This window comes from Lissotriton helveticus, chromosome 1_2 (genome assembly GCF_964261635.1).
Source record: "Lissotriton helveticus chromosome 1_2, aLisHel1.1, whole genome shotgun sequence".
In the NCBI taxonomy this organism is placed as follows: domain Eukaryota; kingdom Metazoa; phylum Chordata; class Amphibia; order Caudata; family Salamandridae; genus Lissotriton; species Lissotriton helveticus.
Window position 1 is genome coordinate 253,893,842 of NC_136058.1, and position 26,112 is coordinate 253,919,953.

At 42.5% G+C, this 26,112-nt stretch overlaps 1 protein-coding gene across 1 annotated transcript in view; it reads right to left on the bottom strand.

The window, feature by feature from the left end:
• Positions 1–19,355: 19,355 nt before the first annotated feature.
• Positions 19,356–26,112, bottom strand: part of UQCRH (ubiquinol-cytochrome c reductase hinge protein) — a 121,999-nt gene continuing 115,242 nt past the window's right edge. Inside the window, exon 4 of the mRNA XM_078673478.1 lies at positions 19,356–19,609. Within this exon, the coding sequence (XP_078529604.1) occupies positions 19,577–19,609 (33 nt within the window). The 3' untranslated portion in view covers positions 19,356–19,576. The remainder of the gene's footprint in view (positions 19,610–26,112) is intronic.

A 26,112-nucleotide genomic window follows, 5' to 3' on the forward strand; every position in this document is an offset into this window, starting at 1 on the left:
ATAACAGTAGCCCAGGCTACCTGAGGACCTTGTGGCCTCTCCTAGACCTTTGTTCTTTCAACTACACTTATGACCCCTGGTCCTACTACTGGGGTACCCTTGTTCTCTTTACATACATGCACAAATTCTTGACCTGGATCAATAAATGTGACCCCAACCTAAACTTCACGCACACAGACAACAAAGAATCCATCACCTTCCTAGACGTCACGATATATGTGGAGAGTGGAAGACTAGACACAAGAACATATCATATACCAACTGATTTTAAAACTTTGTTGAAACATAAGTTTCACCCTAGAGCCCTCTGAGAAAACCTATCATATGGTTAATTTCTCAGAAGAAGAAGAAATTGCTCAAAAAAAGCAGATTTCATCACACACACAAATGAACTAAAAGAAAAATTGCAGGATCGCAACTACCCGGAAAGAATCATCAAACAAACCTACAAAAGAGCAAACAATCAAAACAGAGAATGCCTCCTGGAACCTCTGTCAAAAATAACGACACAGTCCCCATGACATGCATGACAACTTACAGCACGATCTCTAAAGAAGTCAAAGAAATCATCAATAAGAATTGGCGTATCATGCAAATGAGCAACCTGATATGGGAAAAAAACCTTTTTCTTTTGAAAAGGCAAAGATCCTAAAAGACAACCTGGTTAAAAACAAGATCATGTACCACAAGAAGTGAAGTAAGAGCAGCAGTTAGACATATGTGGGGTCTCCCGGAGGTGACAGGACACTACGCCTGTGGCAATTGTAGTGTCTGCGACTTAACTAGAACTACCGAGACCTTGGATTTGGAACCAGAGAATACATGGACATTACGAAAACACACTAACTGCAACACAATCAATGTACTCTAACTGAGCGTATGTAACTGTGGACTCAAATAAGTGGGCATAACGACAAGAAAAATCAAATCCCGAATTTGTGAACACCGGAGTGATATAAGGTGTCAGAGGAATACAACACAACTGACAGATCACTTCATTAACTAGGGCACACCCCGAATGACATGCTGAGTCACTGAACAAATGGAAGTTGCCCAGGGTAACATAGAGAAGCATCTTTTTGAGAGAGAACAAAGCTGGATCTATGGGATGTCCACTCACAAGACAGGATTAAATGATAATATCATTGGAATTCTGTGTTGTGAATTCAGCTGGAATATATTAACTATAAAGTATCACAGTGACATATAAAACACCAATCCTGCTCTTTTGAACACACACTTTTGATACTACAAAGACCAAACGAATAAACAGACTGGAATACACATAATTAGGTCTGATAAGATACTAGCCCAACCAGGCAGTTTGACAGAATACCCTTGTGTTTTCTGGAAACAACAAAGATATAAATCCATTTTGCTAAAATCACACCCAGCAGATTTCTGATTAGTTAATGTGTGGCGCACTGACTCGTAATCGTAGAGAACTAAAAGGCAAAAACCGTCATAGAACGAATACTACAAGATCAAATACGATATCTACCCATCTATGCACTTAGCCTTCAGTTACAGATGCCAATAATGGAATGTGAATTGGCATTTTGTACAACGAGCTAAACATACTACTCAATTTAGCTTTTAATTAGTAGGTATTGCAACCTATCTACACTGACAACCTATTAAGATATATAGTGAATAAAGAATGACGTAGGCCAAAGATTAGCCTAGAAATGGTACTTGAAAACATACACATTCCTTAAAGATAGTGCAATACACTGCCACCACCTTGTAAGGAAATCAAATATCCATGACAACATGAACACTAGGCCAAAAGAACATAACGCATGATGATGTCACACGTGTCTCTCGCCGACGAGTGCAAGGGTAAAACTCCGCCTCTCGCAAAACGAGCACCGGCACACAGAACAACCATGACGCATGAAATTGATTCTCACATAAAAACACAACTGCCAGAGATAGTCCACAAGATGTGGGACAACCAAGTTAAAGCAGGTATTACTGAAGGCGGTATGCCTTGATGAAGCAAATGGCCAATAATACAACAGGGGAGCCTGGTTCTTAACCCTGGAGGCTGATTATCATTAAAATGTTTTTCTTTCCTTAACATTTTAAGGGTGTGACTTCAGGGTCCACCCTCTCGGCCTATCCCTGGTAGCAAGAGGCTACCACCGCAAATAAAGTTCCTACTTTTTATTACGTGTTATTAAGAATAGACTAATTTCTAAGATGAATGAGCCCCTTTTTTAACATAATGGTGATAAGCGCAGTCAGAAAAATGTTGTACGTTAGCTCCGAACACCCTCAAAATGTATTTTCTCTAGCTCAATGAAAACAACAATCATGTTTGATCAGTGCACATGACCTGATTAAAAATAAGACTTATCTTAACAACTGATATATGATATAACGATATAAATGTTTATTGTTAAGTTAATTAAAACCTTAACAATGTTTTGCATTAACAATAAAAAACAATGTTTTGTATAGAAAAAAGTAGTAAAATGTTTCCAGAATGTTTTTTAAAAATTGTTATAAAGAACATTATTGGATTTACATGCACCGTTGTTATGAATAATGATGATCATGTGTCTCCAGAAAAATGTGTACACTGTACAATAACATTCTTAATAAATCGTACAATTTCCTCATTGTTTATTACAGTTTAAAGTCATAGTTTTCACATTCTACTTTCAAGTTTGAGTTTCTTTTTTCAAAGCCTGATCATGAAGGATGAGAAATCAGTTTACAGTTCATTTGAGGGTTTGACAGGTCTAGTCCTGCTATTATAGCCGCTCCGCATGTCCTGATTCCTCTGATGTTTAGGGCTTTTCTAAATAAAGGAACATGTGCTGTGTAAAGTTTGGAGCTTGTACAAATTAGGTGAATAAAATCCTAATACTACCACAGAGATGACATGTTGTTGGCCCTTTGTGAACCCAGGTTGGCTGGTCCGCAATCGACTGGAGTTTTCCAAAGCGTATGGCCATCAGTTGCCTTTTCAGGTAGATTGAAAATGTAATGCTTAAGTAAGGTGCCAGTGCAAGGGTCTTATAGTTTTTTCTCACCATCCAGCTCGAGCTGAAGGGGTTTTTATCAATTTGCAAGGAATGGAATTTTTATGTTTTATTTATTACTTGCTTGAAAGTTGAATAAGGCAGATTTTTATTCCATAACTTTGCCATGCAAGTAGTTGTTAGAGCTTTATGAAGGTATTTATTATATGATGATTTTTTTGTCCTTTTCAAGTTCCATTCAGAGGGCCTTGTTGAGATTGGAGCTTGATGTATTCTGTTTCAATCAATACCAAAGCTCTATTGTGGTATAAATTCTCCCTATTATTTCATTTGTAAGACAGAATTCAAGTCGCACCTGGGCTGGTGAAGCTGACTGATGAATCTGAAAAAACTTTTTATAGGTTAGGAATAGTAGTTTATTCAAAAGATCAGAATCTTTGCCGTGTAGAGCAATGCTGGTGTACATTATTTTTGGAAGCATTTTGGTTGATATCACTCCAAGCAAAGGTTTATATGATGGCCCCTTCAGTTTTTTTTGCCAGAGTCCTAAAGGCGAACATTAGAGCGCTCGTTCTCTGGGACATATAAGCTTTCTGTTCTCGGTGGTTCAATCTATTATCCATGTAGAACCCCAGGTATTTATATGAAGTTACTTCCTCAAGCCATATATTCTGCTTGGTAGTTGGGTGATTACTGATGAGCATTGTTTTGCTTTTTGATTTGTTAATTTCAAGTTTATTGGTTGTTATGTATTCCGTCATTTCCTTAAGCGACAGTCGGAGACCAATCTTGGCGAACTATTGATAAGAAGCACACACTCTATGTTGGATTACTCATGATAAATACTGTATGCTTGTTTGTTTTGTCTGTGAAACCACCAATCTATAGGTATACCTGAGATGCTACCTAGATGTTTTGTCTGCGTATGCTCAGCCATACATACTCTACTCTTGTTTAGAAATGCTTAAACAAGACAAGTGAAATATAACATAACAATTTTGTCACAATAAGGAACCAGAGGGGAATGCACACATCGGGTTCGTCATCTATTTTTTCAATTTACTACCACTGACTGTTTTTAATAATTTTTTTCAGCAAGAGAAGCAATTCAGTGATTTCCCAGAAAAAATGGCGGTTTGTAAGTACAATCCACTCACACAGTCCCTGCATGCCTTAGTTTGCATGCTGGCTCATTTTGGTACTGCCGAAAACCATTCTGACCCTGAGAGGCACCATTGGAAGATATTTGAAACATGTAGACCGCTTTAATGACAAGTTGGATCAATTGATATCTCACATATATCCTCCAATCTATTACTTTTAACACTGGCCAAGACTTCCTTGATTTAAATTTATGTCCAGTTGACTGAAATTCTTGAGCCAATTTAAAAAAACTGCACTTTTCACTAATTAACTCACCATCTCAGTTAGCCCCTCAAAATAGCAAACCAGCTCCGCAGTAATCAGGCATCGCAGCACACCCAGGAAGCATTCAGTGACCAGGGTGGGAACCCAATGATGAAGCATGTCACTTACTAGGTAGGTGATCGAGGATTCTTTTTTTAAAAACCCTATGGGTTCCAAGGCAGTATAACAACGGAACCAAAAATAGGGGGTTATAGGTATAAAAGCGTAAGAAACAGGAAACCTGTTCTCATTCTGTCATTGTAAATAATAAATACGCCCTGCTGTAGAAGTCTTCATGTTGTTTTATTTACAGCATCACAACTTCCAGTCTGCTGAGTATGACGGTTGAAATGACAGTTGGAATCTTCAAGTGACATCACCAAGGAAGGGAGCGACCAATGGGTGGGAAAAGAGGGGGAAATAAGAAGGAGGAGGAACCATTTCATAGATAATATACAACACAAAGCTACTGACATCCCCCTTTACCGTATTACATAATTACCTCACAGACATCTATAAAAAGGGTAATTAGCAAATTAACCCTAGACACTATTTCCCCAGGGTCACTTTCACCTTACAATCCGTATAGAACGTATTTATTTTTCTTCATCAAGACCGAAGTATACATGTGCAATCAGTGAGTGCTAAACTTTAGACATCAGCTCGTTCTAGGGTTGAACCATGACGTCAGCTGTACCTGACGTAGCAAGCCCCTGGAGGTCGAACTAGAGAGCCAGGATAAATAGAGGGACACACTGTCACTTGTGGCGGGGTCCATAATACCAGCCTCCAAAGTGTGTAACTGTATGTGTCTCCAGTTCCACATTGGCTATGCAGGCTCGCTCAACTAGGCTCTTTACTGGAGCACTACAGTAACTTCCCCCATCTCCTGTACTTTCCTTGACAACTGTGCACTCAGATTGGCTCTCATCTTTTCTCATCACCCTAAAACCAGGGTCCCTGAAATTATGTGATTGTATTGCGGTGCCTTTTTTCTGCATAAATGTTTATTTTCCGGCATTTGGCCCATAATCCATCATTTGCTGCATAATCTGCAGATTTTGCTAAACAAAATTATGTTTTCACCTGCACAAACGGACCAAAAGTTACTTAAAACGCAGAAACGTGGGTTCACGTGCAGTGGAAGGCCCTTTGCACAGGTTAACCAGTCATCTTTCCATTCCTTTTACCAGTATTTGGTTGTTAAACTGGTACAAATGAGGGGAAATATTTGCCCAGAGAGAATTTCCATGTGTAAAATTGACAAAATAGTGAAGTAATAGTATCAAAAAATGTGCTGCATTATGCCCCATAACTAGGCTTTTCTTGCCGCATAATTTAGTCAACCCTCCCGCATAATTTGGTGCTCCTCTGCCACATAATTCCAGGGGCTCTGCCTAAAACTCACTGACACTGCTATTGACCCAGCCACAGCATGGCTGCTCAAAGTGTGTACTGCACTGTTCATGCCCTTGATCAAAGTCTAAGAAAATGAACAATTTCTCCCGATTACCAAACCCTGCACCCTTCGAACAACCTAGATGGGCGGAAGTGTCGGGCTAGCCTGGGTGTCGCTTTGCCCTTGCACGTGATGAAGTGCCTGAAGGTGAAGACACCGGAAACGAATGGCACGAGCCTTCCTATGGAACCAGTAATCATCGGACACACGGGGATAAACACTGCAGAAACCATTATGGCAGTCACATACCTGCCAATTTGAAGTACAATCTTGCAGGGTGAGGAGAGACGGGTGCTTGAAGGGGCGGGGCCGGCTTGTGCCGAGACGTACCTACAAGGTACTTTTGAACCCCACCCCGTGACCCTGCTCTCCCCCCCCCCCAAAGTGAAGCTTTCTGAGGCTGGTGCCGATGTCCTGGGGTGTTTTCGCACTCGTAATGGACATCAGCAGTTCAAAGCCTCGGAAAGCGAGCTGGAGACTGTGTGATGAGAACCGACACCGTGTGTGTCGGAAGATATGCAGTCACACCTGGAGGCCCCCCAGAGTCTGTAGTTACCATCTATCTTCACGAGTTTTTCCAACATGTACTAACTTGTTTCCCTGAATTCTGAGTTTTTTGTGCCTCCTGTTTGGTACATAACGCTCGGGTCGTAGGTAAGGTTTCATCATGAGCGCAAGCGAGCTGTTTCTGGCAAATCATTAAACAGCACCGCTGTGTGGAGGCTTTTAAGTTTTCAAAATGATCAGTGTAAGTTTTCTGAATATTTCATGTTTTTTTCTTCATTTTATTAATTTCTTTGACTTTCTTTTATTTTTTCATAAGCTTCTTTCATGTGATAACTCATTTGTTTCAAAATATAGGTTTCAATACAGTTTTTCTAAATCCCCATTGTATTAGGAACCTCAAGGACCATTCGTCGGGAAGAGAGGGAGGGACGTCAATTTGCTCAGCTCCTCTAAAGCTAAATTGGTTTCATTGTTCCTCTGTCCTGCAGCCAGAAGACATGTAGTTCGCAAACGACCCTGTAGCCACATAAAACTATTTTTGGACACCAATTAGGAGAAAGTAAAAAAAAGTACTACAAATAAAATGTGTTGTCAGAAATATAATCTTGCACTGATCATAGTGTAAACGATCATGATCAACCTGACACATTGCTCTTGGGAAATCATTGACTGGAAGCGGAGTGCACGCTTTCAGCTGAAGGGCTGCACAGGAGGACATGTACTGCAGAGCAATCATGCTGCAAGCATTGCTGCGTTGCCCTCAGACATGTAGATTATGGTAGTTTTGTATGAGAACACGATTTTGTGTTGGAGTAAAGGCTTGCCAGCAGCTGAGAAACGACTCATATGATGGATCCACATAACATGGAGGGAACACATCTGGCCAGATGTTTCTGGTACACTCCTATGTTATCCCCTCATATTCCAGTTGTGGGCTAAGGGTGGGCATTCTGTGAACAACTCAGAGTTCTGTCTCATCCCAATTAATAAAACAGAAACCGCACATACCTTTGATAAAACAACAAGTAACTATCTTTACATGCAAAAATGCATACAGTCATCTCACAATAGTGAAAATGAAAATACAGCAAGCAGTGAGAGAGGTGATGATTTTGGGGTCCTCCCTAACCTGTTAAAAGCAAAAACGACAATCATGAGCATTATCTGCGCCATCTTGTCTGATGGAAGTTTCTCCGCGCACATAGACTGCAGTCATTCTGACCACTGCAGCCATTTTGTATTCCGTTGGTCACCTTTGTTTCACCTTGCCCATACTAGCATCCCTCTGACCAACCTGGTATGTGAGCTGGGGGCTATAAACTATCGCCACGACAAATATCAACACCACTTGCTGCCACAAACTCGTTTTTCCTCTTATCTCTGTTTACAGGCAAACCCATTGACACCCTTACATAAACAGGTTCCAAATACCAAACAGACTCTTGCAAACATGGTTTATTGCACTGCACACAGCAAGACTTGTTTTTGCCAACAATGGGACCTTTTTTTGTCAACAGAACGGACTCTTAAATCCGGCCGGTCTCACATGTTTTAGACCCTGAAGCAAGGTCCAGCTGCAAGATAAAATTGTCTGTTTGGCCTGGGTGGGAGGAGAATAACTGTTGGGCTTGTGCAACCATGTTGATGAAACAATGTTTGGCTTGTGCCACAACCTGTCCGGGCGGGGATACCAAGCTTACATGACACTGATCATAAAGATTACTTTGTCCTGATACTGTATAAAAGTGACCTGCTGGAGAGCTGTTGTTAGAACACCTCAGCAGATTACCACGGTGCCTGTTGACAGGTTCTCCTCATGAGAAATAAACTTGTTTCTTGTCTTCCAGTTTCCAGCGCTGCCTCGTTATTTTGATAGTAAATCCAGTGAATTAAAGGTGACCCTGCGCCAGGCAGCATTGGGGGTCTTAGGAGATCCGCTGCTTTTCACAATTGCCGTCCCAACGCGGGGTCCATCAGCGACACGTGGGTCCGGTGAGAGAGGTCCTAATGACGGAGTGAACATCTAACGATTGGAGTGCACCTGCCTGAAAGAGACCCTTGTCTGGCTGCCGATTAACTGAACTTCACCGGTTCCGAACGGACCTCTATCAAGTGACCTGGGGTTCTGACTGGAACCTTAGAGGAGTGCCGCATTGATATTGGAGTGAGAGGACAAACAGGCGCTGGAAGGGGAAGACGAAGAACTGTACAAACGGTCCGGGTAAGGTTGTGAAAAAGCAACAACATTGATTGATTGATTGAATATTTTGATCGAATACTAGTATTCCTTTTTTGAGTTATTTGAGACATTCGCTGCTTGCAATCAACAGGGAATAGGAATACTCTCTCTCTTTGCAGACAGCGAAGGACCGGTAGTGCAGGCTTTTTGTCTAAATTGTTTGATTGAGATATTCATGTTGACCGGTATATACGTCATGCCTGTTTTCTCTAGATTGGTTTGTAGTTGTTTTGGATCGGACCGTTTGTTAGAAGTCAGTCATCCGGCACTGCCGGAAGGCACCCCTAACAAAGACATGTACGTTAAAAATGAATTAGCCTTGAGAATATTGATTGATTGTTTGAACAGAAGTTACTATTTGCAAATAGTAAAGGGCAGGTAATGCAGACTTCTTGTCTGAATTTAGGATTAATTGAGAGATTTATTTTAACCGATATCCGTCATGCCTGTCTTTTCTAAAGTTGTTGAAAAATGTTTTTTTAAGCTCGAATCTTTTGTTAGATATAAAGTACGGTATTTGTCCCATAATGTATGGCTCATTGTGGAACAAATACACAAAGAGGAAACTCGATTTTCAGTGTCCAGTAGAGTGAGTAATTCAATTCTAAAAAGTTAAAAAGATACAGTACGCAGAAACAACGCTAAAAAATAGTCAAGATATGTTTTATTTATTTTCACTTCTACAACATAAGTAATTTGTAAGATCCTGGCATTTAGATATGTCAATGAAGAGGATAGTAAATTCAGCCTCTTTTACTTCGCAGCTCCCTTGATGGAGCAAAAGCACACATTTTTCTCATTGAACATTTTGGTACTACTATTGTATAGTTTCCAAAGGAGTACTTTAGCCAGATATTGGCTGACTGTGAGCCCCAGGTGCTTTCTGGTTCTTGGGGTCCTAAACATCGTAATCTTTATTTTGCACACCATGTGTTTCACCTGCCTTCCCACCCACATTCCACTCTAATAATCTTGCCGACCTTCAGAGGGGTTTTTCATATGCTCCTGAGCCTTACCAGGGGTATGACATCCAGTCTAACATTAGACAGAAGTGAGATGTAAAACTATTAAATGAAAAGAGAGAAAATATCTTCCCTAATTGCTTGCATTGCCAAAACCAGGGCTTGGAGAAACATCCCAAGAAAGCTCATTTTAAGTGTTAGCATTTGATGTCCATGCACAAGTTACATGACCTGAATGACCATTTAAGGAAAGTCTTGCTCTGTTTTAACCACCCATGACCTCCTAGGAAAAAAGTAATCTGTTTAGATTGTAATATGGAAAAGCTTTTCTAGCCACCCCATTTTAGGAGTCAGGCGCAAACACATATTGCTGGTTTTAGAAAGGCACGGCTTCTTTTATGTCATATAGAGTGGTGCACCCTATACAAGCATTTAAGGCATGTCCTAGTCAGTGGTTGCGGACCCCATGGGTAGGTCTGCCAGCCCTGGCAGTTACAAATCTGTGGTTTCCTAGCACAGCTGTGCCCACACGTTTTTTGAACTGGAGCTGCACTGTTTCCCCCATCCGCCTGCAAACTGATCTCCATGCAAACATTAAACGAGTTTGTTAGTGGTCTTGCCACTGTAACCAAGATGTACACACTTAGAAACAAGGATGCACCCAATGAAACTTGCCACCTCCTATAGTTTCCCTATTTTGTGAATGGGGACAGCCCCAGACCACTGTAGATAGTTTTTTAAATGAAAGCATTAATCCATCATCCCCCTACCTTATACTGAATACCTCTGACATCTGACCGTTTCCTACACACGGTCTGTAATGCTGCACTTGAATGATCCATGTAGTGAACGTTCCGCCATTGGTTAAACTTGCCGCACTAAATCTTTCTGGGCTTCAATACCAAGGTGCCAAGGACTGCATCTCAGAGATGAGTCAGATTCATGGTGGGTTAAAAGTCTTCATCATCACACGTATTGATGTGCTTTAGATGCTGCCCCCGCCTTTTCTTTAGGTTATAGCTGTGTTTCAACTGAAGGTTGGAAGGGCTTAGCACACTGTCTTTTATGCAAAAATAGGCTAGTGTTATGAAATTGTGCATTGTGTGTGAGTGAAATGTTTGTATAGTATGTATGTGTACGTGTCATGTGCATATGGGTCAATATGAGAACGCTTTTGTATGGCTGGGTTGCTAACCAGGTGGCCAATGGGATGTGAAAAACAAGCCCGAACCTGGTGCCCACATGCGAAAGACAAATAGCATTTTTATTAAAATGTGACACATTCCTTACTAAAAACGTGTCACCTGGCAGCCAGTGAATGGGAGGGCAGTTTACATCAGGAGCCTGAAGGTTTATTGCAGTACAAAGAGCCCGGCTCCAGCAGGTATCACGTGTGCGACCTTTCACTTTTCCTAGGAACACTTTCTATCCTATTTAGACCGAAATAACGCACACTAGTGAGAATCATGAATTTGATTTATGTACTGACCAAATGGAGAAGTGAAGGGTCCCCTGGGTTGGGGTTCATCCTATTTCCCTCCACCCAGAAGTTAGAGACATTGCCATGTTTCAGATTTACCTCTTCTTCTTTCATCCACATAGAAACATAAGAGCTGTACCATTGCTCATCTGACTGACATCCCTACTTTTCACCTATACCTAAACTCGGATTATCATTGCTAGATGTTGGGGGACACCACTGTGAGTATTAATACGACTGTGCTTGTGTCCAGCCATTAAAAAGAGTATGTATTTTCAGGTCACCTGCTTAGGTCATCTACTATCAAAAAGGGGGGGGGGGGGGGGGGGGGGAGGCAGGAGCCTGGCCCCTGGGTAAATTAAATGAACTATGAGATGCGCGATGTGCACGAAAAAAAGTCCTTTTGTGTAACTAACACTGCGTTTTGTCTTCGTGCTTGGTACATGTAGTGTCGCGTCCTATTCTGTATTGTGTGTATACAATGGCTGTGCGTTTTCCTTTGGCTTATGTGCTTATTATGCGAATTGTCCTGTACTGTTCTATGTGGTAAGTGCACTGGATAGCTTGTTGTAGCTATATATATATATATATATATATATATATATATATATATATATGCTGGGACCAATTCCATAAGACAACTTGTTGGTGGACTCACTCTTAACCATTCACTTCACAGAATGCTGTGAATACGCTTTTGAATAAATGAAGACACTGTACCTCACAAGTACACGTCTAATTGCCTTTAACACAACAGTGTTTTGAACAAATTGACAGGAACAAAATACCATATTATGCCTTGTTACTGCCCCTCCTTTCTGTAAAATGATGGAATTTGATTGGCTGAAAATGAAAGGACGGGTAAGACGACTGATGTCCCCTAATCTGACCCTTAAAAGGGAGCTATATGTCGGTGGCTTTCGTTTTAATGCCTTAGTGGCACCACCATCATCGTTCATGTTACCACAAACATTGCATATAAGTTGTAGGGACATCGCAAGTCCTTCATTAACTAATGAAGTAGCTAGGTTGTAAAGGATAATGTAGAAATAAGAATAATGTTTGTAAGAAAATTATTTGAACTAAACTGAAAGGAATGTTGTAGTAAGCCCTGCTGAGTGGGTACGGAGGTCAAGATGTTTAGTTAAAAGTAAGAAACATTGACAGGATGGGACAGTGCTCATTATGTGTACTATTATGGTGCACAATACTAGGAAGGGTACCTGTATGCCCATGATAATAGCGCATCACACTTTTGATTGTGGTAAGCAGATCTTGAAGAAAATATAGCCCTGCAGGAATTTGTTTGTAACAACGGGTTTTTGCTGGAGAAGTGAGTTTAAATTTGACAGGCTATATGATTAATAAATTTAGATTTCTTGCCACAGCCATAAACGTAAAAGGAATGGACACAAGAGATATGTATGCTGGAAATTCCTATAGGTGTTTGTAGACCTGCACAACAGTGAAGGTTCATGAGTGAATAATATACACAGATGTAAAGATTCAGAGTATCCATATTATCTTCCTTTTAAGTAAATAAAACATATTTCCCCAGCTGCTTGGGGTTGGGAGAGAAAACTAAATTGTGTAACGTCTTCCCCTGCTAGTTCTCTGAAAACTCGTTTTATACTCACTGCTAGATTCAAGACGCCCTCCAGTCATTGGAAGAGAGAGGTCGTACGCGATGCACAGCCTGGCTGCCTGTCATGAAACACCTATGACCACGACCGAGGTGGAGCCGCAGAGCAAAGATATGCTGGACGAGAAGAGAAGAAGAATGAAAGAGAGAAGGGCTGTCCAGAAGCCCCCAGCCTGTTGGTATACTTGTGCCTAAAGTCTCAGCCCATTGGGCCTAATTGGTGGGCTCACTTGTGCGGAGTCTCTGCCCCCCTTGGTCAATCTCCAGTTTGACCCCACTCAACCCTCTCTTCCTTTGGCTCCCCCAACCCCCTTTTTCACATGGGGTTTTAATCCACTTGATGAAGGAACAGTGCTCAAAGATAGAATAGGGTTAGTAGGGATGGACTTCACGGATCAAGAATAAGGTGCGGGTACCCTGTCTAAGGTACGAGCTATAGATTAGTTAGTGAACAGGGCAAAGGGATTGTGATCCCAGAAAAAGAACGACCTCGCCCTGCAACGTGGAATCTGGATCCAAGCTAGACGCATAGCTCCCTCGCCGGTGCTCAACAGCGCCAACGCTAGATGAACAATGGGAGCCTACCAGTGATGGTTTACTATAAAGGACACTGGAAAGAAGAGCTTTAACAAAACTAATGCCCTGACCATCTATTATATTAGGTTACATTTCTCTCCCAATCACCTTGTATTCATTATGCCCCAAATGGACAAGAAAAAGGTTTTTCTTTGAAATTCTACATCAATTCCGTCCATAGTGTCATTGTATTAAAAATAGCATAGGAATATCATACCATATGGAAGAAAGAGTAAACTCTGTATCACAAGGATTATAAAATGCCAGTTGCCCTCATGAATATACTTATTAGTTTGCCCCCCCCCCACCCCCAACAGTCCAGTTCTCAAAAATACACGCAATGGTCCTTATCCTACGAAACAATTAGTATGATAAACTCGTTTTTGTGTTACAATGAATTTACTGCATCATCTAGGAAGTATGCTCATCACCAAGTTTAAACTGTGGTACAGCAAATACCCTTTTGTATATGCTATCTCCCAGTTTGTTACATTCACTGCATAGGTTATTGACAATGCTGTTTGTACTGATAGCGATCTTCTTCTCCTACTGTCTGTGCATCTGCCTGTACAACCTGTATGCCACCAAAGACTACAATTATCAGCCCAACTGCATGCTTAGCTATGGGGCATCTTGAAGGACTGGGGTTGGAAAATATCAATGTTTCTCTTGGTCCCAGTACTGACAATATGTGGTTGTTGTTTGGGTGAACACTGTATACCACCTTTGTGTTCTCTTTGTATAAGTACCTTGCACCCTAAGACTATGGACACTCAGCTAACAAAAATGAGAGTAATGTATGAACAAGAGATACAGGACATTATGGAGATCGAAATAGACTGACAAGCTGGCTAGTTATGTTCAAAGGGGCGACTGTTAAAAGCAAAAACGACAATCATGAACATTATCTGCGCCATCTTGTCTGATGGAAGTTTCTCCGCACACATAGACTGCAGTCATTCTGACCACCGCAGCCATTTTGTATTCCGTTGGTCACCTTTGTTTCACCTTGCCCATACTAGCATCCCTCTGACCAACCTGGTATGTGAGCTGGGGGCTATAAACTATCGCAACAACAAATATCAACACCACTTGCTGCCACAAACTCGTTTTTCCTCTCATTTCTGTTAACAGGCAAACCCATTGACACTCTCACACAAACAGGTTCCAAATACTAAACAGACTCTTGCAAACATGGTTTATTGCACTGCACACAGCAAGACTTTTTTTTGCCAACAATGGGACCTGTTTTTATCAACAGAACGGACTCTTAGATCCGGCCGGTCTCACATGTTTTAGACCCTGAAGCAAGGTTCAGCTGCAAGATAACATTTTCTGTTTGGCCTGGGTGGGAGGAGAATAACTGTTGGGCATGTGCAACCATGTTGATGAAACAATGTTTGGCTTGTGTGACAATCTGTCCGGGGCGGGGATACCAAGCTTACATGACACTGATCATAAAGATTACTTTGTCCTGATACTGTATAAAAGTGACCTGCAGGAGAGCTGTTGTTAGAACACCTCAGCAGATTATCACGGTGTCTGTTGACAGGTTCTCCTCATGAGAAATAAACTTGTTTCTTGTCTTCCAGTTTCCAGCGCTGCCTCATTATTTTGATAGTAAATCCAGTGAATTAAAGGTGACCCTGCACCGGGCAGCATTGGGAGTCTTAGGAGATTCGCTGCTTTTCACAAACCCAGGGAGAGAACCAAGCAGATGCCTTGAACACAAAGAGCACATCATGCTGACAAGCACAATTATGGGCACAAATACAATCCCAACCAAAGACCCTGCAGAGGATTATGGGACAAGATTCTAGAGTGCAGTGAATATTATAGTATCCAATATTAAAATATTCCTCAAGCTGCAGCCTCTCCCAGCTCACCTGAGAGCTAATACTATATTATTCACTGCACTCTAGAATCTCGCCCCATAATGCTTTGCTGGGCCTTTGGTTAGCATAGTATTTTTGCCCATAACTTTGCTTGGGGTGGTCCTAGGAGGATGGAACCACCACAATCGTTGAGCATGCTCTTTGTGTTCAAGGCATCTGCTTGGTCCTCCCCCTAGGTTAGGAGGGACCTCAAAATCATCACCTCTCTCATTGCCTGATATTTTTCAAAGCTCACTTTTGTGCATTGGTTATATGCTTTTTAGCATGTAAAGGTAAAGTTGTTTTATATGCTTTTTAGCATGTAAAGGTAACGTTGTTTTATCAAAGGATTGTGGGTGCAGTAGTTAACTCTAGAGTTTTTGCATGAATTGTGTGTTAAGAATGTAATGCACAATGAAACTCCCCTCATCTCATCCCAATTTATAAAACAGAAACCTCACGTACCTTTAGTAAAACAACAAATAACTCCATCCTTACATGCTAAAATGCATATAGTCAACTCACAAACGTGAAAATTAAAATATAGCAAGCAGTACCTTTAGTTAAACAACAAATAACTATCTTTACATGCCAAAATATATATAGTCATCTCACAATGTGAAAATACAAATATAGCAAGCAGTGAGAGAGGTGATGGTTTTGGGGTCCTCCCTAACCTAGGGAGAGAACCAGCAGATGCCTTGAACACAAAGAACACATCACGCTTGCTGAATGATTGTGATGGTCTCATCCTTCTAGGACCACTCAAAGCACAGTTATGGGCAAAAATACAATCCCAACCAAAGGCCCTGCAAAGCATTATGGGTCGAGATTCTAGAGTGCAGTGAATATTAAAGTATCCAATATCAAAACATTCCTCAAAGGGCAGGCTCTTCCATCTCAGCTGAGAGCTAATACTATAATATTCACTGCACTCTAGAATCTCACCCCATAATGCTTTGCTGCGCCTTTGGTTGGCATTGTATTTTTGCCCATAACTTTACTTTGGGTGGTCCTAGGAGGATGAATCATACAGTATGATATGCTCTTTGTGCTCAAGGCATCTGCTTGGTCCTCCCCCTAGGGTAGGGGGGGACGCCAAAATCACCTCTCACATTGCCTGATATTTTTCAATGTTTACTTGTGTGAATTGGTTATATGCTTTTTAGCATGTAAAAGTAAAGTTGTTTTATCAAAGGGTTGCGAGTGCAGTAGCTATTCCAGCTACATGGCGGAGTCACGTAATCGGCGTTCATTGCCCATGGTTATTGTTGGCATTATATGCCAAAAACCTCACCATGCCAGACAGCTCTATTGATGCTCCTGCTGAATGCCAAAATATTACACTTAAAGTACCGATAGCAAAGCCAGCCTAGATTAGGTACTCACAGTAAATATTAAAAGATGCTGATTTATACTCATGGGAACCATTCGGATTCCAGGTATAGTCCTTGTATGGTCAGAAACTGAAATCACGAGCCTACATTTTTCATTCACACGTGAAGGCAGCTGTAGCGTTCCAGTCCTTATTATAATGTCCTAACATGGAGACTTGTTTTTTTAAATATATACTGCAACTTCTGCGAAATGAATCCTTGCTAAGACCGAAAGTTACATGTATAATAATTAGAAAAACTTTTCCATTTTGCAGCTTAACATGTTTGAGTAGCTGGATGTATACCCTCCTTTAGGATGTTCATGCACTCTAGATGTAACTTTAAATAGCCAAATTCTAAGACGGCTAGATTGAGCCTTTTGTGTCTTGGTATGGAATATAGGAACTCTCTGTTGGATTAACAAACCTGTCAAACATGGCAGCTTCCATCATGCCTGAAATGACATCTTCAGTAGTTGAGTACGTCTGCTTCACACACAGTAGTCATTAGAAACATTGACGCCTGGTATTATGTACATCTGCAGGTATAATTTAGGTATTATTTGCTCTCGTTGGTGGGGAAGAGATCCATTTTAGGAGTGCTCTACTCTCAGAAGAAAGTTAACTTCACCACCCCCTTGCACGTCTCTTGATGATCCCTACTTCATAAAACTGCAAAATTGTCGGCTACTTAAGACGAGTTCTCCACCAACAGATAGATTTGGCAATATTAAGCCAAATTATGAGCCATCATTGGGTGCTGAAAGTAGCGTGGGTTTCACTGCTTTTGTATTTAGTCTGCCATCAATGTCGCCTCTCCAAACTAATATGGTCTTGCATTTCAATAATTTAAAGGTTTTTAGAGCTAAACTGCAAAACTTTCTCAAGTGCAAAACGTTCACAAGCTGCTGAACCTCATCTGGAGACACATCCCTTGAATCAATAAGCCGAACATGTGTGAACCATCCTGTTTGTGAGACGCACGTTGTCACCAAGCATTAGAGATTTCTCATTCAACAATATCAACCTGTGCTTTACCTTGGGTGATACCAACACTAGATTCTCCCAGTGACCGTTGACCTTTGTCAGAACGATTCCTGTTATGGTCGACTTGATAGCCATGCAAGAAGCCATCATCCCGCTAATAAAATAAATACAGGATTGGACTCAGAGGTGCTTTCAAATTATAGACCAGGTATCAACTACCTTTTCTCTGTAAACTCTTGGAAAGGGCTGGCCACTTGGTTACATAAAATAACCTCTTGAATATGGCAGAAATATGATTCTGTGAAAGTCACAGTACTGAGCTGACCATCGTCTCAGTTCTGGATGAGCTGAGGCTATTGGCAGATTAAGATCTACCCAAGGCACTGATCATACTGCTCCAGCGCCTGCATTTGGCACTGCGGACCACTCTATCCTCCATACCAGATTTGAGCATAGCAGGATTCGGGGTGTAGCTCTGAACGGATTGAATATTTTTTTTTGACCAACAGATTCTTCTGATTTAGGCCAACATCCTTTGAATCCTCACTAAGGCAGTATCCATTTGGCATTCTCCAAAGTATAATCCTTTCGCCACTACTTTTTAACTTCTTTGGCCTGCTTAATGAAGTCTTTTGGCTTAAAATTATTTTTGTATGCTGATGACATTTAATAATCACCAGCTTTACATAGGGTGACAGGAAAGCAGCATCTAACCAAGAGGACTGCATAGAGAAGGTCCAGCTCTGGGATTAATTTAAACTATTTTAATTAATCTCACTCAGGGCATACAGCTTCAGAGTTACCATTTCTAACCTTATCGGCAAGGTAGCTTTTCCCGAGCACCACTAAGTGCCTATATTACTGCTCAACTGCATCTACAATCCAATTGTGGTGCCTCAATCTAACACCTTCATTTTTAAGGCAAAAATCAATGTGTCCAGGTTTTAAGGGGTGTCCACGTTAACTCTTCACCAGCCTCCCCTCTAAGCCATTTGAGGGAAATGATTTGTCTGGTTGCTGCCTTATCAGAGCTCGTCACCACGACCTCATGTGCCATTTAATCACACTCTACCCGAGCTTCCCAGTCCGCTTCCACCACTCCACCGGTTCAGGTTACTCCTCACACAGAATAATACTATTTAGAACTACATCAAAATTTGCAGTCTGCAGTACCTCATGCTCCCTTCACCATGTCTCTGGTTTAGCATACTGGTATTAATGGAGGGACAGAGTAGAACCAATGGTATATGTCCCCGAGGAGCTACTAGCAGGTTCTACCTTGCCGGTGCCACAGTCACATCTTCCTATTACATGCACTTTAAATGGGAGCGTAATTGCTACAATCGGCTGCTGTTAAGCAGCTCACCTGTTGCATGACTCCACAGGCTAGGCACCCAAGCCACAGATCCAGACTGGAGCTAGCACAGAATGGAGAAGGGGTTCAACTGTACCAGGACTCAAATTTCACAGTGCCTGAACCATGGACACCGGGCTTGGTATACCAGAGACACTGGCAGCCTCACAAATCGGTTCTTCTTGACAGTTTTCCAAAAACCCATAAAGGGAGGTCTAAGAGCAGGCAATATATAACTATCACATCAACATCTACTCTTGTTTAAGCAGCTAACAGAACAGTGTCTTTGACTGGGAGATTGGAATTGTACCTTCATAAAGGAAGGATGTGAATAAACCTTTAATTACTGGAGCCATGGCTAACTTCTTTGGGAGATATGTCGATGTTCCATGTTGTAAGCATTCGTTTCCTCAAATTAAACATCAAAAACATTGTGTGAATGGCAACTTAGAACACAAGTTTTATTGCATGCACCTATTACAAAACAGCACACAGGCCAATTTAACCTGAACTTAAAATATATTTATTAATACAAGGAATCACAGAAACTTCACTGGCTGGATCGGGCTGTTTGGGGAAATATACGTAGAGACCTTCGATATCATAACCAAAACTGCTCAGCACTTGCAATAAAGTGTTCAGCTTGTGGTCTCGGCAAAGCGGTCACTTGGAAATCCAGAGGGAAACATTTTTTGAGGCAAGCTTTTTCTATAAATCCTCTTCATTTTAGTTTGCTGAATATCTTATGAGCCACCTGCAACAAAGAAAGAGACAGAAGGTTGAAACAAAATACTCAATGAAAGATTTTGTGAGTTGCATTTAGAAAGCTGTCAAGAACTGGATAGGAAAAGGAGCGGTATGACTGTGTTCTTCCTGTTACAAACTTGTTGACGCACTCCAAGCGGGGCCACTGATATAAGCAAATGAAACCCTGGGTGCAGAGAGCTGCTCAAATCCTCAAATAAAAAGCCCTTACATAATATACAACATAAGAATGAATGGGATTATTATGCTCATCTGTACAAGTACACACATCAACTTTACCACTCATGTCTCGCACATTTAAAATGCTTTGCGAAGGTTATACAATGCAAGATGATAAACCACCCAACGGTGTTAGGTCACATGTCAAGTCCCAAATGACAACCTCTCTGGATTATTTAGCAGAAGGTGGTGTAACCGTTTGCTTCGGGGCTCATTACCTGCAATTAAGTTCTTAACTTTTGTAGGATTTTTTTTTTATTATAATTCTAAGTGTTTTAAGGGTGTCTTATACATTTCTGGACTTTTAAGTAGTTTTTTAAATCACTGATATTAAAAATGGTAATATCGTAAGCCCCATTTCTACTATGCTATCTCAGCCACACTGTTCCCAGCCTTCCTTTTTTCATGGTATTTTGCCTGTCCGAGGTCTACATTCGTACGTACTTTGGTGCTGGTTTTGTGGAGAAAGCGGCAACCACTTTCTATCATAGCCGGCCAGCAGGTTATGTTCTTGGCAGTACTGGGCAACAGGTGCAATGCTAGTGTGCTATAGGCAAGCCTGTCTGAGCCCAGTTCCAGAAACTGGCAATTTTTTAGGTCAAGCATTCGAGACCTGTTGTAACTTCTCCCGTGAGCTTAAAGCCATCCCCCTGCTTTTGATTTGTTTATTTCAGTGACTTTAAAAAATCCTTGCATGCTAGTGGTCAGTCCCTCCTTTTTAGGTTGAGCATCAGCGCATGCGCTGTCTGCAAGACCTGCTGTTTACACTATACAGAGTGTAATAACAGCTGCTGCTAGCTATTGGTTCAAAACCGTATTGCTTTTGCAATCTCGCTCTTTGTTGGCCAGTGTTCCTGATACATAACTTCCGTTTATATGCTAGGAGCACCGGCCAACTACAGTTTCCTTACACTGTAGGTTAGTATCTATTTGTTTATGAACTACTTTGTTGGTTTTTTTTTTCAAGCGCCCCCTTCAGCGCTTTTCCTTGAGCTCGCTGTACGTTGTTAAACTTCCCACAAAGTGCTAGTCCAGTGCCTGCTTTCATTCACAGCACTTATTATTTCCTGCAACTCCCTTGGCCGTCCCGCAGCTCAGTCAGTGCTTGTTTTTATTATTAATTATTTTATTATATATTTTCTGTGCTCCTCGCACGCTCTGTAGTGACTTCAGACCAGGTCTTCCCGCTGCTTGTTTTTGTTGCAGTTTTATATAGCGTGAACTCGACCCAAAGGTATTAGAGGCTTTACACTGGCACCAGTACGTTGCACATGAACATGTTAAATTTATTGGTAGGAACCGGGGATTAAGTGATTTGCCCAGATTCACAGGATGTTGAACGATGCCGAGACTCGAACCTGCTTCCCCAGCTCCAAAGTCGGCAGCTGGTCATTAGTACATGACAGCCATTCCAAGTGGAGTCTGATGCATAACATGATAGTTTAACAGCAGAGGACTCTTACAGCGCCTTTGTCTGCTTCTATTCAGCCAGAAACAGAGCTCGGGAGGGCTTTGTACATTTTTCAGAAGCTTTAACACACTTGCGCGTGTGCTGATAAATATGCAAATATCCATTTTATTTTGTCTCACAAAGCTTGTTGCCCCTTGTCTCTCTCAGCACTCTATTTGTATTCAAGGGAGTGTCATAAAAATGGGCACATCCCCAGGGGCACCAAATGCCCCAGGGGGTGTAAGTGAAGTAGCACATCAGCTCAAACGGAGAGCGCAGCACCTTAATATTACCTTCCTCAAACACAGTTTTGCTAGGGGTCATTTCCATCATCAGGCACCTTAAAAAACCTATCGGACGTCAAATGAACATTGTGCCTTTGCATTGATGGGACGGCTCGGGTGATGCAGGAAACAGAGGGACCCTCCAAATCAGTCCCTGCAAGAAACTGTGGCATTGGTAATGCCGGGACCTGCAGGAGGCTGCACCAGGCATGGGTCATCAGGGGCCTGCTTCGTCCTCTCAAGGGGTGCTATGCATGCGGAATGTACCAACCAGCACCCGCACCCTAGGAGGGTTTGAGCAAGTGAACCTGCAAAGAGTGTCTGGCACAAGCTGTGGCCTCGAGCCCATTGTGCATCCCTGCATACTATTATTTAAGCACACGGCGGACCCTTCAGCGGCGCTCTGTTACTGTGTCCAGGGCTGGTTCCCAGGCGCTGTGCTTGGAAGGAGGAGGCTTCAGGCGCTTTATGGGTCTGTGGAGGCTAGTATTCGAACTCTCGTAACACAAGAGGCATTTCCAGTGCTGCATGCACCCCATAATTGCGAACCCTAGCAAACGCTACCAATAGTAAACGAGAGAGCTTTCATATCCGTTAGGTTAAGTAAATTATGTTACACATTTGCAGAGGATCACAATGTGAACATCAAGATTGAAACTCCAGTCCGTTGGATACACAGTGACCGCTATTAAAAACATCAGTTAGGAAGGATAACGTGAGGGTGGGGTATTGTAGTGCCAACATGGCAAAGTCTTCAGGGTGCTTGAGATGTCCTCTGTTTGGACCGTGTTAGTAGAGGACAGGCCTTACTTGCCAAGCCCTCTTGTGAGCTTGAAGGAGGGATTGAACTCTTAAGGCAGGCCTCATTAACAAAGCCCTCTTTACATTAATATTCGGGGCTTGTATGAGGGGGTTGGGAAGTGTGGTCATGTGAGGGCTCTTGCGGGTAGAGGGAATTTCTGCAGGCTGTCACTAAGAATGGTGTTTCACTCCCAGCACGTGCAATGGTAATTAAAATACTCACTCTTTGTGCCATCTCGCTCTCTTCTATTGCAAAATGCTTCCATGCCGGTCTCTAAAGCTACTAGTCCCTGCTAACAAACTACTCACTGTTATCCAGTCATGCATTCAACCCTCTTTAGCCAAACTTTACCTTCAAAAAACGGCATCAAAATCTTTGTCCACGACCCTCGCTTGTTCCAAGCTGTGCTAGATGGTACTATAGTTAATCGTGATTCTACCAAATAAACCCTATTTATTTAAAAGTTTATTATAGACCCACCTCCTTTTTTCTATTTTGTTCCCAGCTAATGTTATTACAAGATGGCTCCACAAAAAAAAGCAAAAACAATGTTATTTACAAAGCCAATAGCTCTTACTTTAACAAATACGAGACCAAGTGCATTGCAAATGATTGTTCCCTTTGTTTCCCCCTACACAGCAAGGACTAAGTACCATATCATTACATTTTGCTTGTTTATCTGTGGTTTGGGGGACTCTTTTTTCCCTTTGTTTACTGCTTGTGTTTTGGAAGTTGAGTGTTCGGCTTCAGTGCCCGTAGCTGCTTCAATATATAACATTTTACAATGGCTATGTCTAAACCTGGTAGAAAAAGGGTGTGCGTTCCCATCGTGCATCACTGTTATAAGAAGGGACTGCCAGCAAGGATTCTCATGCCTAGCCCGTTTTTTAGGTCTCGCCTACTCCATTCCGCAGGAATGAGTATGCGAGTCTAATGCAGCTAAACCACTACTTAAACCCAAGGCTCTCAAAAGGCTCCCAAAAAGCGGATTTCGAGAAGTGCACGTTCTCGTGCACGAGCTTGCCCGAGCCATCTGCCTATCAGACTCCCTCCCACCTCCCCCCTAATTGCTTTAACTTTCACGGCCTCGAGGCGGTGAGCTACTTTAAAGAGATCCGCTCCGCAGCTAATCTGACATCAGCATCTCTCCCCCTCCCACCTCCCACGGCCATCCTTTCTGCCCGCATCGCACACCACATACGAGCTTGCCCCACCACATAATGTGCACCGTGGTTATTTTTTGACTGCGTGCGATGCTTTGCACAATATTCCAGTGCATGTTTCTGTTTGTTTTAGCTCGCCAAAGCGCACGTTTTTTTCATCTGCCTACCTAGTAATGCTTCTCTTCCTCCCTGCATCGCCCGTGTGGCTCTCCCCTGCGCCCTTCCATGATGCGCTCTCCCTAGTGTGCTCCCCCAACCCACGCTGCTTTCATGTCTGCGTCCTTCTCAAGCTCCACCTTGCTATTGCATGTTTGCTCTCCCCGCACCATCTATATTGTTCTCTAGCTTCTGGTACCCATTTACTTCTGCCCTCCATTGTTGCTTCAGCCACTCTCAGGCTCACCTCCTGCTCCCCCTCTCACAATGCGCGTGCACTACCCCCACCCCTCCCATTTCTTCTCTATTCTTGCATTTGTTCACGGCCGACAGGCCGTGACACCACATCAAAGGGCTTCTCCCAGCGTGCGCTCTACGGCTTCTCCTCCACTAATTATTCATGGCCGGCCGGCCGGCCGTACTTTGTTTCCCGGCCGCCCCCCACTTCCCATGCATGTCTTGTTTGACGAAATGTTACTCAATGACCTTGCTTTAAACAAGAATGCCCTTAAGACTTTCTAAACAGGCTTATTCTGCCACCCTTATTCTGCTGCTAAGTGCTGTTAGTTTAACTCGCACGAAGTCACATTACGTAAAGAGAAAGGCTATATCCAAGTGAGTGCTTTACCTATCACCCACTGAAAATGCTGACCTGTTGCTCCGGCATGTACACAAGAGTGGCATACGCTACGCACTACGATCGCTGCATTGTATGCGGCCATATTGCTTGCTGTTCACTTCTGCTAGCACTCCGTACTGTCACCAAGCTAGCTCTCAGGGAGTCTCTTGTGTGCTTTAGCCTGCAGTTTATCGATGTAAACATCCCACGCATTCCACTGGGGCACCACCCCCTGTGCACAGACGGTGTTCTCTACGTTACCGTTTTGACAGCCGCCCACTCAGCCAGAGTCCTAATGTCGGGGAGGGAGTGGACTTCCGGGGTATATCTTCACAGCACTTCAATGGTGCAAATCCTAGTTTCTCTTGCGCAGCAATGTGCCAGAAGCGCGTCCCTGCCTCGTCTTCCCAGCGCACACACCTACTCACGCCACTGAGCATCAGCGATGGGTGGAAATACGACCCAAAGGTGAGCCGAGGAAATTGCCAGTGCCCACTACACCCAGCGATCGTAGTGCGTAGATCGTAATGGCTTCTGGTAACACAAAGGCACCCCAGTGACTTACGACACACTTAATATGGCCAACAGCAAATACATGCAAACAATACATTCTGCAGGACCGCTGCTGCACACAGCAACACATGCATTGATGTCAAGAAATGGAAAAAACACTGGTAAATGTAAGCATAATTGTATAATAGCTTTACTGTCTTTTTGGATTTTTAAATTACCTTACAATTGTGGCGTTGGCGAATCGATTTTGGTGCATCCTACCACTGCCTGCCACTGTTATAGCACCGATCATTAAAAATGCTGACTCTCAAAGGCCCCAATCTTTAACATCGGGTGAAAGTAGCTTGTATATATAGTCATCTTGTGCTCTCGTTATTCCTCATTACAGAAAACAAAAGAATGCTAGCTAATGGGACAGCAATTTACCATTTTTTACGGGTTTCCTATTCTAGTTTGCTTTTGTAGCTGAAGACTTAGATAGATATCTTGTACACTTTGATACGCAAGACCCACAGCACTCACAGTGATTACACCATTCTCGAGGTGCCTTCCACAGGCGAGTGCCATTTAAATAGGTGATAACACGCATCATTCCCTGTTTGTCTCCACATCCACTAGTTTGAACACATTTCCTCGGACCTTGCTATCGGACAGCCGTGTTGTGTTGACGTTAATATCCCCTTTGGTGCTAAGGCAATTCCCACTTTTACTCTAATTTCCATTGAAATTACATGGTCAGCTTGGCTGCAGTGCATGACGAGCTGACCTTGTCATGAGCATTGAAGGTGTTAAAGAACTCTGTGACTGCCTGTGCCTTGCATTAAATACATTAATTAATGCGATCAAAGGCATGCTTGTTGATATTAGATATGTGACACCCTGCGTTGTTCAATATCCGACATGTGATACAGTTGTTATACAGAAAGGCGTTCTGCCTTGGAGCTGCTTACTTCTGAAAGCTAAAACGTCTTTATAAACACACACACAACCACCCACACACACAACCACACACAACCACACACACAACCACACCGTCCGTGCACAGTTTCACCAGGCACAGACACCATCAGTCGTCAGTGCATGCTTTCACCGGGCACAAACACCACCAGCTGTCAGTGCACACTTTCACCGGGCACAAACAAAACCAGCCGTCAGTGCACGCTTCCACCAGGCACACACCACCAGCCATCAGTGCACGCTTTCACCAGCCACACACACACCACCAGTGCACGCTTTCACCAGTCACACACACCACCAGCCGTAGGTGCACGCTTTCACCAGTCACA